Here is a 13,211-nt window from a genome sequence, read left to right as displayed (position 1 = left end):
ATTAGGAAATAAATGCGCCGATAACAACTTGCCCACTTATTGTGCTCGCAAATGAAATTTTAAAATCGCCCGTTTTCGAACGCGCGCCTTTCACTTCTGGGCAGTTCGGTTCTTCATCATTTTCGGTTCCGTCGCGCAGTCAACCTCGCGTCTCGCGAAGGAATCCCGAGAGAGCGTGCCACGGGCAAGGCGTGCCCACAGAATCGCGCAGATGCTCGTGCGAACCACCCGACCCAAGTTCCAGCTCCGTTCCAGGGATTTCGTCCAGCACTGCATCTACACCTAGATGCGGCTCAGCTACGCGGTGGATGAAGCCGAAGGACCTGACGCGACGGCAAAGGTCCAACGACAGCGTAAGACCTTTACTTCACTCTCTGCTTCGTCACTCAGTGTGGTTTACGAAAAGCTTTCTCACACGCCGTGGTGGCTTAGTGGCTGTATTGCGCTCTCCTTCTGAGCACGAGGTCGGGGATTCGATTCTACCTCGAGGTACACCCGTACTATAATGGTAGCTGCATTACTACTGTCCTAGACGCGGGAGGCATTTCGGAATAAATGCAAGTGCGAGCAAGAGAAAATAATCGGAAAGCCATTTTTGCTGTAGCCAGTCTTTAAGCATGCTGTCGACCCAAGTGTGCACTGTGGTCCAGGAATTAGGGTTCTGTTAAACAGGCATGTGAAGCTGCAAACAGAAGTACATAGCCTAGTACCTTTCGATTTGTTCGCGTTTGAATTTACGCTGTTAGTAGCTAAGAACATAGCTATGGCTGACGTGAAGAACGTATCATGTTCCAGCAAGACATGGAAGAAGACAGAAATATAACGCTTGCGGTGATTTTTTCTCTTTTTAACGTCACATACACTAGTGCAGTGGAGGCTTCGAGGCGTTCTCTGACACTTCAAACTGCCTAAGAGACGGAGTAGACAAAGCTTTGACATTCTAGGACACACTGCACGATTTCAGTCGCATCCGCGTGCTTCCCGCACCTCATTTGCGTAACGCCAGTTGTGGTTTCATCGCAATGCCTCGCTACCATAATATGCAGTATCTAAGTAGAGATGCTGCACATCGTCACCTCACGAGTAGCCCGCCGGCTGCCATTAGTTTCAGTAGTGGCAAGTCATTTTTCAACAAGCAGTACACACGCTTTCTGTAAATATAAGATGAATGTTAGGCAATAGCTGTATAGTTAATTACTTGGCGATGCTTACTCTTAAAAGAGGCACAAACCAAGCTTTAGCAATGTGCTAAGTGAACATAGAATGGAGTGCGAGCACGACAGGTGTTTGACCGCAGGTCTGCATGAAAGGACCACGGAGCGGCCGCCTACGAGAGACTGCTGCGTGCCTGGTCAGTAGCTGTCCCAGCGTGCGCCGGTCGGTCAAGCAGCTCTTCTCCAACCTTCGCTGCGTGTGGAGCATCTTGAGCCATCACCAGGAGGACTTTGACAAGTCATGCACGGCCAGCGGAACCGACGGGTGCTTCAACCTTGCGGAGCTGTCCCCATGGAACAACTTCCTGTGGCTTATCATCGAGCTACGCGAAACACGGCTGGCCCTGGCTTCCCTGCGGGGACGCATGGTTGCTCTGGCTTCCAACAAGCAGCGCAGGTGCCCGTTCATTCTGGTTCATTGTCCGCTGATGGAGCACCGCTCCATCGAGTTCCTGGAGCTGCGCGAATCACGGATGCCACCAAAGCAGTTCCAGTTTGCCGACAACCTTATCCACGTCAGGCTCCACTAGCACCTGTTGGATTACTCGAGCAGGGACCTGATGGACGCGCTCCGCTCCACAGCGACCACGCTCGACAAGCTGGAGATCGTGAGCGTGCACTTCTCGAGCGCGAGCGTGAGCATGCTGTGCTACCTGTTGGACAGGTGTGACGCCATGCGCACACTCGTCTACTCAGAGATCTGGATCGACGCGCCCGTGGCTCAGGCGATAAAGTGCGGTGCTACGCGGCAATGCCAGATCCGCGTCGCCGAGCTGTTCTCGACTGTCCACTGCTGGCCGACATGGTGTCCTGCACAGCAGCCATCGAGGAGCTCGTATTCAGCGGCTGGGCGACAGGCACGTACGGGACGCTGTACCGTCTCGCACGGTTGCTCGTCGTCGTCGCCAGTCGGTGCGCGACGCTCGACACAACGGAGGACTGCAAATCTGAAATGTCCGTGGTGAACATCGGAGTCTTCTCAATCGTGTTGGGCCAATCGCTCGGTTGCGAGGTGCATTTTGCCGTTTTTTCAGCTCAGCGCGAGGTTCTTCTGAATTTCCGTGTATATATATATTAAAGTGCTCTGATTCGTTACTTTGGCCCCTTTGGCAGGTTGAATTCTGCCACACAATAAACAATGGGACATGCACAGTGAATCAAATTGTCTGCTATCTTCGGTCATTAGTTATGTGCTGGCTGAAGACTTTGCAAGCAGACTACCTGTGCCACTGGGTAGTCTGCTTGCATGAGACTACCCAGTGTGAATGAGACTTGTACCTAACACATTACAGGTTATTAAAGGGACCCTGAAACGCTTTTGACGATTTTCTACAAACGTATTGAGTCGTTAGAGTAGGTCCTTCTGATCATTAATTGACACATCTAAGTGCTCCGCGTGGAGCGTGTAATTTATTATAAGGTTTTAAATATGCAAATCGCGGCCGATCGCAGCGCACTGCTCGGCGGAATTTTAAGCCGCCTCTATCCATATGACCGAAATCACCCATACGACGTCAGTGGGGCGAGCTATGCGATTGGCTGACAAGGGCGCGTGATCGATAATTTTTCCAATTTTATGCTAAACAAATGATCTTCGTAATAGTTGGAATGTTAGTTAATTTGTTTTATGAAAAGAAAGTAACAAAGAGAATGCACAAGAATAATTTTTCGGTACACTTAAGCACTTCCGGCACACAGCGTGTGTCGTCTGCTTGTGTTACAACGTACTCCATTTTGAAGAGAGCTCCGCGGTCAGAGTCGGTCTCAGTCTTTTCGCCAGCACTATGATTCGACTTTGTTGATTCGACGTGTCCCTCTGCAAGGCAGCGTACGAGCGAACTGGCTGCTGCGCATCGGACTGCCGCTATCCGATCGGCGCCAGGATTTGCGCGTTTGTGGCCGTCACTCTACACCGGAAGATTACTAACGCAATAGCGTTTCCCGAGTCCTGTATTAGGGAAAACGCAAGCGCAAGGGGACAGAGTCTGGCCGCTTGACTTTGCCGTAACGGGATGAGCCATGAGATGAGCAGAATTGCAAATGCGAATGGTCTGCACGGTGCAGCCACCTGGTGGCACAGAGCTCAACCATACACAGTAGCAGCAACGATGTGTATTCTTTGCTGCTGGTGTGCATTTTTCGCAGGAGTGTAATCATGAACACGTTGTTTTTATAAATGTTCAAAATGTTTTACACTTGGTTAGAGCAATATTATCGCTTTGTTTGGCTGGTTAAGCTCTGCACCGACAAGTGTATGGACCGTGCAGACCGATCAGGCCGCTCACGTACGTCTACGCTAAAGTTCCTTCATCAGCTTGAGTTTATGCCTACAGTCATTTGCCAAAATGACCAGCTTGCCTGTGGTTACCGGAATACAAGACACGTTCGGCGTAACGACAAAATGCTCGCAACGCTCGCTGCTTGGATAGCTCTCTCTTGGGGTCGACGGCCAAGCGGCTAGCGGAGCGGTCTCGCGCGGGCGGGGGCGGGCTCCAAAACAACCGGAAGTGGACGATCTGACGTCGCATCGTGACGCTGAACCAGTGAAGGCGGAGCTTAGCCCCGCTCGCTCGGCGAACGAGTTGAGGAGGAAAAGCATGCCTAGGGAGGAGGGTAACTTCGAATCGCTTGTAGCTCCATTAATGCGTAACGTTTCACTTAAATTGTGGTGCGAATGTTCTACTTTTAGCTGTACCCTACGCGTCTACAAAATTTGTCCAAACCGTTTCAGGGGCCCTTTAATTACCTTCATTCAGTTGAATTTCTTACTCGGCAACCCTTACTCTACTTCAATTATTTTTTACAGTAACTAATTACATTCTACCAGTTATTACGAGGCAAATTTCTATTGGCGACGCATGTTTAAGCGCATAGAATTTTGCGGGAACTACATTAGAAGGCCAAAGGTCGGGGGTACGCAGTAGCCTCCCGGGCATTCGTGTTCTAGACTGGCAGACCCATGCGATCAGTATTTGTTTCCTGTCATGAAGCTGCGCAAGATGTTCGCCAACGATTTGCACCAGTCTTTATATATGCTCGATAGCGATGACCACTTAGGACGATGATGCCAGGAAATTGCCTAGGGAAGCTTTTTCGACTCTTCTTTGGCCCCGTGGGGATCACCCGTTTTCTATCACCAGCAACAATGTAGTGCTCTGCTTCACAGAGGACTCTGACGCCAGTTTTGGAGCATGGAGTAACAACAATCATGTGCGGAAGATATTCGTTTGTTACAACATTGGTCTTTGTCTCAACGCGCACGTAAGAGATCATTTATTAGAACGGCAGAAAGCTGAGCTAGTTGGTAAGGATTCATTATGCAAAAAAGAAGTGAGGTGTGCTTCGAAGCCGTTGCTAAACTTTCAATCCAAGCATTCCAAAGTAGTAAAAAACGGTATTGCCATGTCGTGCCTTAAGTCTTCTTTTACCAGATCCTGTATGCACAAAATGCGCGCCAGCTTTAATTTGAAGGTCCGGTGCCGTTTAAAAGCAGGTTATCCTAGTGTAGCAGTGGCCACTGTGGCTGAGCGCCTAAAGAAGTCGGTTTCGAGGGGGACGGACGTGATTACAGAAAGCAGTAATAGCAAAAAAAGAGTAGTGCATGTCTATTCCGTACATTCAGTCAGTGTCGCACAGGCTTAAAAAGGTTGCAAGTAGATATGATGTTAATGTTGCTTTCACTGCTCCCAATAAGCTAGGTAAGATATGCGCTGCCGTACAGAGGAAAAAGGAGCTGGTAAAAGGCAAAAAAAAAAGAACAGATATTTGTCTAGTGAAGCACAATAAGAACAACAGTTTTACTGACTGTCGTATGGGTGTGGTTTATAAGATTCCCCTTAGCTGTGGCCAGTTCTACGTAGGGCAAACGGGACGGTGTATCAATCAAAGGCTAATGGAACATAAAATGTCGTTAACCGGTGGATCGCCTTCTAATCTTACCCTACATTGCCAAGATTGTAACTGCACGCCAGAGTTAGATGAATGCGCGATATTGTACAGGCATAAGAATGAAGATGCGCGTTTTATGGTAGAGGCATGGCATATCTATAATGGTGGAAGTGCGTGCGTGAGTCAGCCTTCGATTACATTACATAAGGAATAGATTAACGGCCTTAACAGTTATCTCTCACGTAGACCGGCGCATGTACCCGATTGACACGTGGTGATACCATTCCTGAGCTTGCGCAGATGAGTTTTGTGTCTTCTTGCTTTTTTCGCTTCAGCTGATAGTCGGCCTTCGTGTTGTCCACTTTTCTATTCTTGTGTCATGTCTTCACGCCTCACCTCTTTTTAGAGCGCAGCTCTTTGGCGTCCGTTCCTGGGTTTCGCGTCGTCGTCGGCGTTGTCGTCGGCCTCGTAACCAGCTCCGCCCCCCTTTCATCCCCCCAGCGCTAGCAGCGACCGACTGATACCGCTGGATGCCGCTGACGCCGCTAGAGAGTCAAGATAACGTGACTGCATAGAACACCGTCGCCGCCATGCAGAAAGAGGAGGAAAGGGTCCCCCCCTCCCCCCCCTGTTCTTGTGTGGCGGATAGGGTGCTCTTCAGTTGCCGACGCGCCGGTTATTTCACGTAGGCCCCGGCACGTCGACGAATACGTGACCACCTTCCCACGGCTAGACCTGGTTCTTAGCGCTGCGGAAGCGAGGGTATCATATTGTTTGTGTCGTCATCGGCGGCGTTGTCCCTGAAACCAACTCCGCAGCTGGGGTTGACTCACTATCGGCGTCAGCGGCATGAGTCAGTCGCTGCTATCTCTTCCCTCCTCCCTTTATCGTGTTGTCCGCTTGCTGCGCGCGCTTCTGCCCCCATCGTTCGCCGCTGGGTGTACACGCCGCCCCCCTCCCCCCTCTTCCTGCGAGTCTCCGGTTGTCAAAGCGCCGGCTCGAACTTAATTCCTTTCTTCGCTCCTCCTCCAATGCAACCCCTGTGCGGTGGCAATCAGAGAGCCAGATCGGTGGCGGCGGATCTGTATATGTGCACCGCCCGAGCCGAAATTGCCGCTGCCGTTCGCCCTGTGCGGTGGCAATCAGAGAGCCAGTTCGGTGGCGGCTTGACATAAAGACAAACAGCAATTTCCTAACACTTATGCGGGAGAACATCCCGTTCCTCTCGCTCGTAACGCGTCCCACGGCTGTGACAACCTCGCGAGGCACTTGTATAGATCTCGTCTTTGAGAATCAAGCATTGGTGTACCAAGTCGAACATATATCAGTCTATTTCTCCGACCACAAAGCTTCCTTCATGACTGTCAAGAACTGTTAGTGGAGTCTTTGTTAAAGGAATACGTGTGAAAAAAAAAAATTCTGTGATAGCGCATGCATGTTAGCGCATGCATGATAGCGCATGCATACAGCTTATTTGCTGCGCTCAAATTCCGCATTAGGAAGTAACGTAATCGTCGGTAATTTTTTTTGCATAATGATCATTTACTGTCGCTGCCGGCGTCCTCAAGTAAGAGCTAGGGAAGGTTGCCGACAAAAATTTCGAAAAGCAGTTGTTAGAGAAGGCAACTCGTGAGGGCTACAGAGGAGACACTCAAAGCACAATACTAGCTCGCTGAATTTACTATGGTTGAGCAATCTATATAAAGACTGACAGGAGAGTAACGTAAATGTGATCGATTAGGTTTCAGTAATTACTCGATCACTTTAATGGAGCAGTAATTGATCCCTGTAACAAATTTCATTTTGGGTGGGGAAATTCGTGATTGCTATCGCTTATTGTGATTTTTCTGTGACGTGTTCAAGCCGCGCCCGAATAGAACTCTTCCTGCTGGCTGCTGTCTCGCCTAGTACAACACTTGGTTCACTGGGTATGTCGCAATGGGTGTGTTTCTGCATAGACACCTTCGGCAGTACGTGTGCAATATCGGATGTGCCTATTCTTGGCCAATCCGTTGTAATGGATGTGGCAAGGTTAACCGAGTGGTATTTACCCTCAACTATATTAAAATGATATCGCCCCATCCGCAACTGACACCTCCACGTCGAGCAGGATCGCTTCATGGATAATCACTGTCACAAAGTTGTAGCCAGAATACTAGGGATAGTGGGGGTTGCTGCGGAGTTTCAATCGGGGTGCAGTGTTTACAACATGATACACTCTAGCGTATCATTATGCATGGCAGCTGGCAGTAAGATTGCCACTGCTGATGTGATCCAAGGTTTCGTGATTTACGAATGGCAATGGGATGTGCAGCAGACTACACGATAAAACTCTCATGGCTTCAGCCACAATTGTTTCTAACTCTTCCGCAACTCTCCGTCATGAAGGAAGTGCGTTTTTCACTCCGACAGGGCGGATAACCAAATAAATGCGATCGCAGACGGTAGACACAAAGCTATATTAGTACCTGCACCTAACTTGGAACACTGGAGGCTATACTGGCTTTAATGAATTATTGCCGAAGGCTATTGCGAACATTTCTCACCAGTTACATATACGATTTGCTTCCTTTATTATTCTCAATATATTTATTTTTTCGAGACGCATAAAAAGGAATTCGGCGAGTAGTTAGTTTAGTGTTCGCATTGCGCTACCTGGGGTGTTGATTCCACAATCTGGAATTCTGACATATTGTCCTCTTCGTCCACGCTTCCGTTTCTAGCCGGTCAGTCTAGGTGTATTCATCCTGTAAGCAAATGTGACGTAAGAAGAAGGCTAATTCCAGGTAAAAGAAGGCGAATTCCAGAATATGGCGTAACCTGACTGTATGACAGCACCGCATGGTACATTGAAGGATGACGGAGATATGAAAAATCCGAGCGAAAGAATTATTCAACCTGAGTACCTTATGGTAGGTTTCTCCAGAATGCATGGGAGTAATACTTGGCTTAACTGTTCACGACAGCGTTGTCTCGCGCCTATATCACAGGTATTTTCAACAGTGCATTAAAAAAAAGCTTTTCAGTTATCTTTTAACGCATTTCCGAATGCACTCCTATAACTACGAACATCGAAGTGACCTATTCACTGTTCGCCTCAGGTCACTGCATTGCCTCAATGACTCATTGGGAGGACAGCTACTTATCTTTAGCAGCCTATCTTATGTCCAGTGCTGGACGAAGGCTTCATCCATTGATTTCCAATAACTCTGGTTCTGCATTATCCGCACCCACCTTAGGACAGCAAATGTTCTCGTCTCATCACCTCTTCTAATCATTTACAGCCACTTAATGTATTTTCTGTCCCACGAAATACGTTCTCTTGCTGTGAATAATGCACCTCCGGACAACCACACCTGCGCATGTATCATGGACCCGTGTTTTATCCTCTAATCCACAACGATGTCTTCCTGTCGAATGACCTCAAGTCTATCAGTTCTCGTGCCACCACTTCTTTCACGATATTTACCGCCTTCTCGAAATCATTCGATATCCTGCAATTCAGGCACCTTTGATGACCGCATACAAACGGTGCAGCACTCAAATGCAACTATAAATGGTTCGTGCTAGTTGTCCGAAGTTACCAGTACTGCGATATATATATATATATATATATATATATATATATATATATATATATATATATATATATATATATATATTGTCACGTGGTAGTGACGGTGAAGAAAGGAGCAATACGCCGGAATACAAAACTATCTTTTATTGGGCGAACCTGTGCCACAAAAACAGGCTACACTTATAGCACAACGATAGCGGCGAACACGGTCGGCGATCTTCGGAAATCTGATCAGCGGGTCAAGCGCGTCGGCTTTTATAGAGCAGTTGTCGAATGTTACAGGCTAATCGTTCGGACCCGCGTGCTTTCCACAAAGTTCTACACCATTCACGTAAGGTGATGAAATTAGATAACATAAGGTTCGGCGACAACAGACAGCGGATAGAAGCATCGATAACTTTCCGGAAACTTCGGATACATGCAGGCGCATTCCACGCTGTGCGATTACATTTGTTAGGCGCCGAAACGTGGTTGCCCGATAAAGATAAGTACACGTGTCAATACACCCCTCTTAAATAGCATCGTCCCGATGCTACAAATATAAGAGAGCGAAACACAAAAGGACACTTATTAAACGTAAGTAACAAAACAACGAAAAGAAACAAAGTCCAAAGGTCATTTACGCGAAGCCCCAAAGTTCATTAACGCTGGTAGTACGGCTTGAGTCGCACAACGTGGACTATTTCAGGTCGTGAGGGGCGCCGCTGTGATAGCGAAATGCCGTCTGGCACGATCTCATAGTCCAGTGCGCCAATACGTCGGATGATCTTGTACGGCCAGAAATAGCGACGCAAAAGCTTCTCGCTCAGTCCTCGTTGGCATATAGGGGTCCATACCCAAACACGTTCGCCGGGCTGGTACTCGACGAAGCGTCGTCGGAGGTTGTAGTGTGGGCTGTCGGTAGGCTGATGGTTCTTGATACGTAGGCGGGCGAGCTGTCGGGCTTCTTCGGCGCGCTGGAGATAGGTAGCGGCGTCAAGAATCTCCTCGTGAGTGACGTGCGGCAGCATGGCGTCGAGCGTCGTCATCGGGTTCCTGCCGTAAACCAGCTTAAATGGCGTGATCTGTGTTGTTTGTTGCACCGCCGTTTTGTAAGCGAATGTTACGTACGGCAGGACCGCATCCCACGTCTTGTGCTCGACGTCGACGTACATTGCTAGCATGTCGGCGAGGCCCTTGTTCAGGGGCTCCGTGAGACCATTCGTCTGCGGATGGTAGGCACTTGTCTTCCTGTGACTTGTCTGGCTGTATTGCAGAATGGCTTGCGTGAGCTCTGCTGTAAAAGCCGTTCCTCTGTCGGCGATGAGGACTTCTGAAGCGCCATGTCGCAGCAGGATGTTCTCGACAAAAAATTTCGCCACTTCGGCTGCGCTGCCTTTCGGTAGAGCTTTAGTTTCAGCGAAGCGGGTGACATAGTCCGTCGCCACGACGATCCACTTATTTCCGGATGTTGATGTCGGAAACGGTCCTAACAAGGCCATCCCGATCTGCTGAAAAGGTCGGTAAGGAGGCTTGATCGGCTGTAGTAATCCCGCTGGCCTTGTCGGTGGTGTCTCGCGTCGCTGACAGTCTCGGCATGTCTTGAAGTAACGGGCGACATCGGCGGTTAGGTGCGCCCAGTAATACCTTTCTTGTATCCTCGATAGCGTCCGGGAGAAACCGAGGTGCCCAGCGGCCGGATCGTCATGTAGGGCGTGCAGTACTTCTGGACGCTAGTTGGCGCGGACTGGTGAGAAGTTCTTCACGAGTAGGTTGTTTTGAAGCGTGAACGAAGGTAATCTACGCTTAAATGCCCTAGGGACAACGTCGGTGTGCCCTTCCAAATACTCGACTAGGGCTTTTAGCTCCGGGTCCCCTCGTTGTTGTTCGGCGAAGTCTTCCGCGCTTATTATGCCAAGGAAGGCGTCGTCATCCTCGTCACCTTGTGGCGGCGGGTCAATGGGGGCGCGTGATAGGCAATCGGCATCTGAGTGTTTTCGTCCGGATTTGTATGCTACAGTGATGTGGTATTCTTGTAGTCTGAGGCTCCACCGTGCCAGCCGTCCTGAAGGGTCCTTTAAGTTAGCTAGCCAACACAACGCGTTATGGTCGCTGACCACTTTGAATGGCCTGCCATAGAGGTATATAAGGCCGAAATTTCGCTGTAGCCCAAACGATGGCGAGGCATTCCTTTTCGGTTGTAGAATAATTGCCTTCCGCTTTTGACAACGACCGGCTAGCGTAAGCTATCACGTGTTCATGTCCATCTTTTCTCTGGACTAGGACGGCACCGAGGCCTAGGCTACTGGCGTCAGTGTGGATTTCGGTATCGGCGTGCTCGTCGAAGTGCGCAAGTACGGGCGGCGACTGCATGCGTCGTTTGAGTTCTTGAAATGCGTCGGCCTGCGGCGTTTCCCACTTGAACTCGACGTCACGTTTAGTTAGCTTTGTCAGCGGCTCAGCGGTGCGTGAAAAGTCCTTGACAAATCGCCTGTAGTAGGCACTCATGCCAAGAAATCTACGCACTGCCTTCTTGTCGATGGGCTGCGGGAACTTTGCAATGGCAGCTGTCTTCTGCGGGTCGGGGCAGACTCCAGACTTGCTGATGACGTGCCCTAAGAACAGAAGCTCATCGTAAGCGAAGCGGCACTTTTCTGGCTTCAGAGTAAGCCCTGATGATTTGATGGCCTCTAGTACTGTTGCAAGCCGCCTAAGGTGATCGTCGAAATTTCCGGCGAAGACAACGACGTCATCCAAGTAAACGAGACAGGTCTGCCACTTCAATCCTGCTAAAACCGTGCCCATCACGCGTTCGAACGTTGCAGGCGCCGAGAACAGTCCAAATGGCATAACCTTGAACTCGTAGAGGCCGTCTGGGGTGATGAAGGCGGTCTTTTCGCGATCTCTTTCGTCTACTTCTATTTGCCAATAGCCAGACTTCAGGTTCATCGAGGAGAAGTATTTAGCGTTGCAGAGCCGATCCAATGTGTCGTCTATCCGTGGGAGGGGGTATACGCCCTTCTTCGTGATCTTGTTCAGACGACGATAATCGACGCAGAAACATAGGGTTCCGTCCTTTTTCTTCACCAGGACAACAGGGGATGCCCACGGGCTTTTTTCGACGGCTGGATGATGTCGTCGCGCAGCATTTCGTCGACTTGTTCTCTTATAGCTTCATGTTCTCGCGGCGAAACTCGGTAAGGGCTCTGGCGGAGTGGTCAAGCGCACTCCTCGGTGATTATGCGATGCTTGGCGACTGGTGTTTGTCGAATCCTCGATGACGTCGAATAGCAGCCTTTGTATCGTCGGAGCAGACTTCTCAGCTGCTGTTGCTTAATCACGGGGAGACTTGGATTAATGTCGTAGTCTGGTTCGGGAACCATGGTCGTCGGGGTAGATGCGGCGGAATCCGAGAGAACAAACGCGTTACTGGTTTCCAGAATTTCCTCGATGTACGCGATCGTCGTGCCCTTGTCGATGTGCTTGAACTCCCGGCTGAAGTTTGTCAGCAACACTTCAGTTTTCCCTCCATCCAGTCGAGCGATCCCTCTTGCGACGCAAATTTCACGGTCTAGCAGTAGACGTTGGTCGCCTTCGATGACGCCTTCTACGTCAGCTTCGGTGCCGACCGAAATAACAATGCTGGAGCGAGGCGGGATGCTCACTTGATCTTCGAGCACACTCAAGGCGTGGTGACTACGAGGGTTCTCCGGCGGCATCGCTTTATCTTCCGACAGCGTTATTGACTTCGACTTCAGGTCGATGATTGCGCCGTGTTGGTCCAGGAAGTCCATACCGAGAATGACGTCTCGTGAATACTGTTGGAGAATAACGAAGGTGGCAAGGTAAGTCCGGTCATGAATGGTTATTCTTGCCGTGCAGATTCCAGTCGGCGTGATGAGGTGTCCTCCAGCGGTCCGAATTTGACGGCCTTGCCATGCCGTTTTAACTTTCTTCAACTGCGTGGCGATGGGTCCACTCATGAAGGAGTAATCGGCTCCTGTGTCCACTAAAGCGGTGACTGCGTGGCCATAGAGAAGCACGTCGAGGTCGGTGGTTCTTTGTCTGGCATTGCAATTAGGTCTTGGCGTCGGATCACGGCTGCGTCGTGCTGAACTGAAGCTGGAACGTCGCGTCGTCAAGTCGTCTTTCGTCGGTGCAGTCTTGGCTTCCTGACTTCGTCAGGACGGTGGCGTGTCGTTCTGTCGTCGAGATGGTCTCTTCGTAGTCTTCGGCGGCGGCGGAGGATCTTCGCAGTTCTACGAACAGCAACCGCACCTCCATCGGTTGCTGCTTTTAGTTTTCTGGATATGTGCTCGCTGACCGGCCGCGGGCTGGGCCAGTGTGGTCTGCGCTGCGGCGACAGGTAGCGGCCTGGTGACGGCGAACGGGACGGTCGTCGAGGGCTCCACTGAGTGGCGGCGATGTAGTCGGCGATGTCACGAGGGCGCGGTGCATCGACGGCGAACCCTCGCAATCCGAGGTCGCGGTATGGGCGTCGGCGGTACACATGGCCGGCTTCGCCGCAGTGGTAGCAGAGCGGGCGGTGGTCG

At 50.2% G+C, this 13,211-nt stretch overlaps 1 protein-coding gene across 1 annotated transcript; it reads left to right on the top strand.

The window, feature by feature from the left end:
* Window positions 1–238: 238 nt before the first annotated feature.
* LOC142568531 (uncharacterized) lies at window positions 239–1,744 on the top strand. Its single transcript, XM_075678440.1, has 2 exons — window positions 239–353; window positions 1,298–1,744. The coding sequence occupies exons 1-2, from the start codon at window positions 309–311 to the stop codon at window positions 1,742–1,744; spliced, it is 492 nt and encodes a 163-aa protein (XP_075534555.1). The 5' UTR covers window positions 239–308.
* Window positions 1,745–13,211: the final 11,467 nt, after the last annotated feature.

The sequence above is a fragment of the Dermacentor variabilis genome, unplaced genomic scaffold (assembly GCF_050947875.1).
Source record: "Dermacentor variabilis isolate Ectoservices unplaced genomic scaffold, ASM5094787v1 scaffold_20, whole genome shotgun sequence".
NCBI classification, from domain to species: Eukaryota; Metazoa; Arthropoda; class Arachnida; order Ixodida; family Ixodidae; genus Dermacentor; species Dermacentor variabilis.
This window is presented reverse-complemented; position numbering and strand designations above follow the sequence as displayed.

Coding starts and splice junctions, on each gene's coding strand:
- LOC142568531 (XM_075678440.1), top strand. CDS start 309: ATGAAGCCGAAGGACCTGACGCGACGGCAAAGGTCCAACGACAGC. Junction 354..1,297: donor GGCAAAGGTCCAACGACAGC/GTAAGACCTTTA, acceptor GTTTGACCGCAG/GTCTGCATGAAAGGACCACG.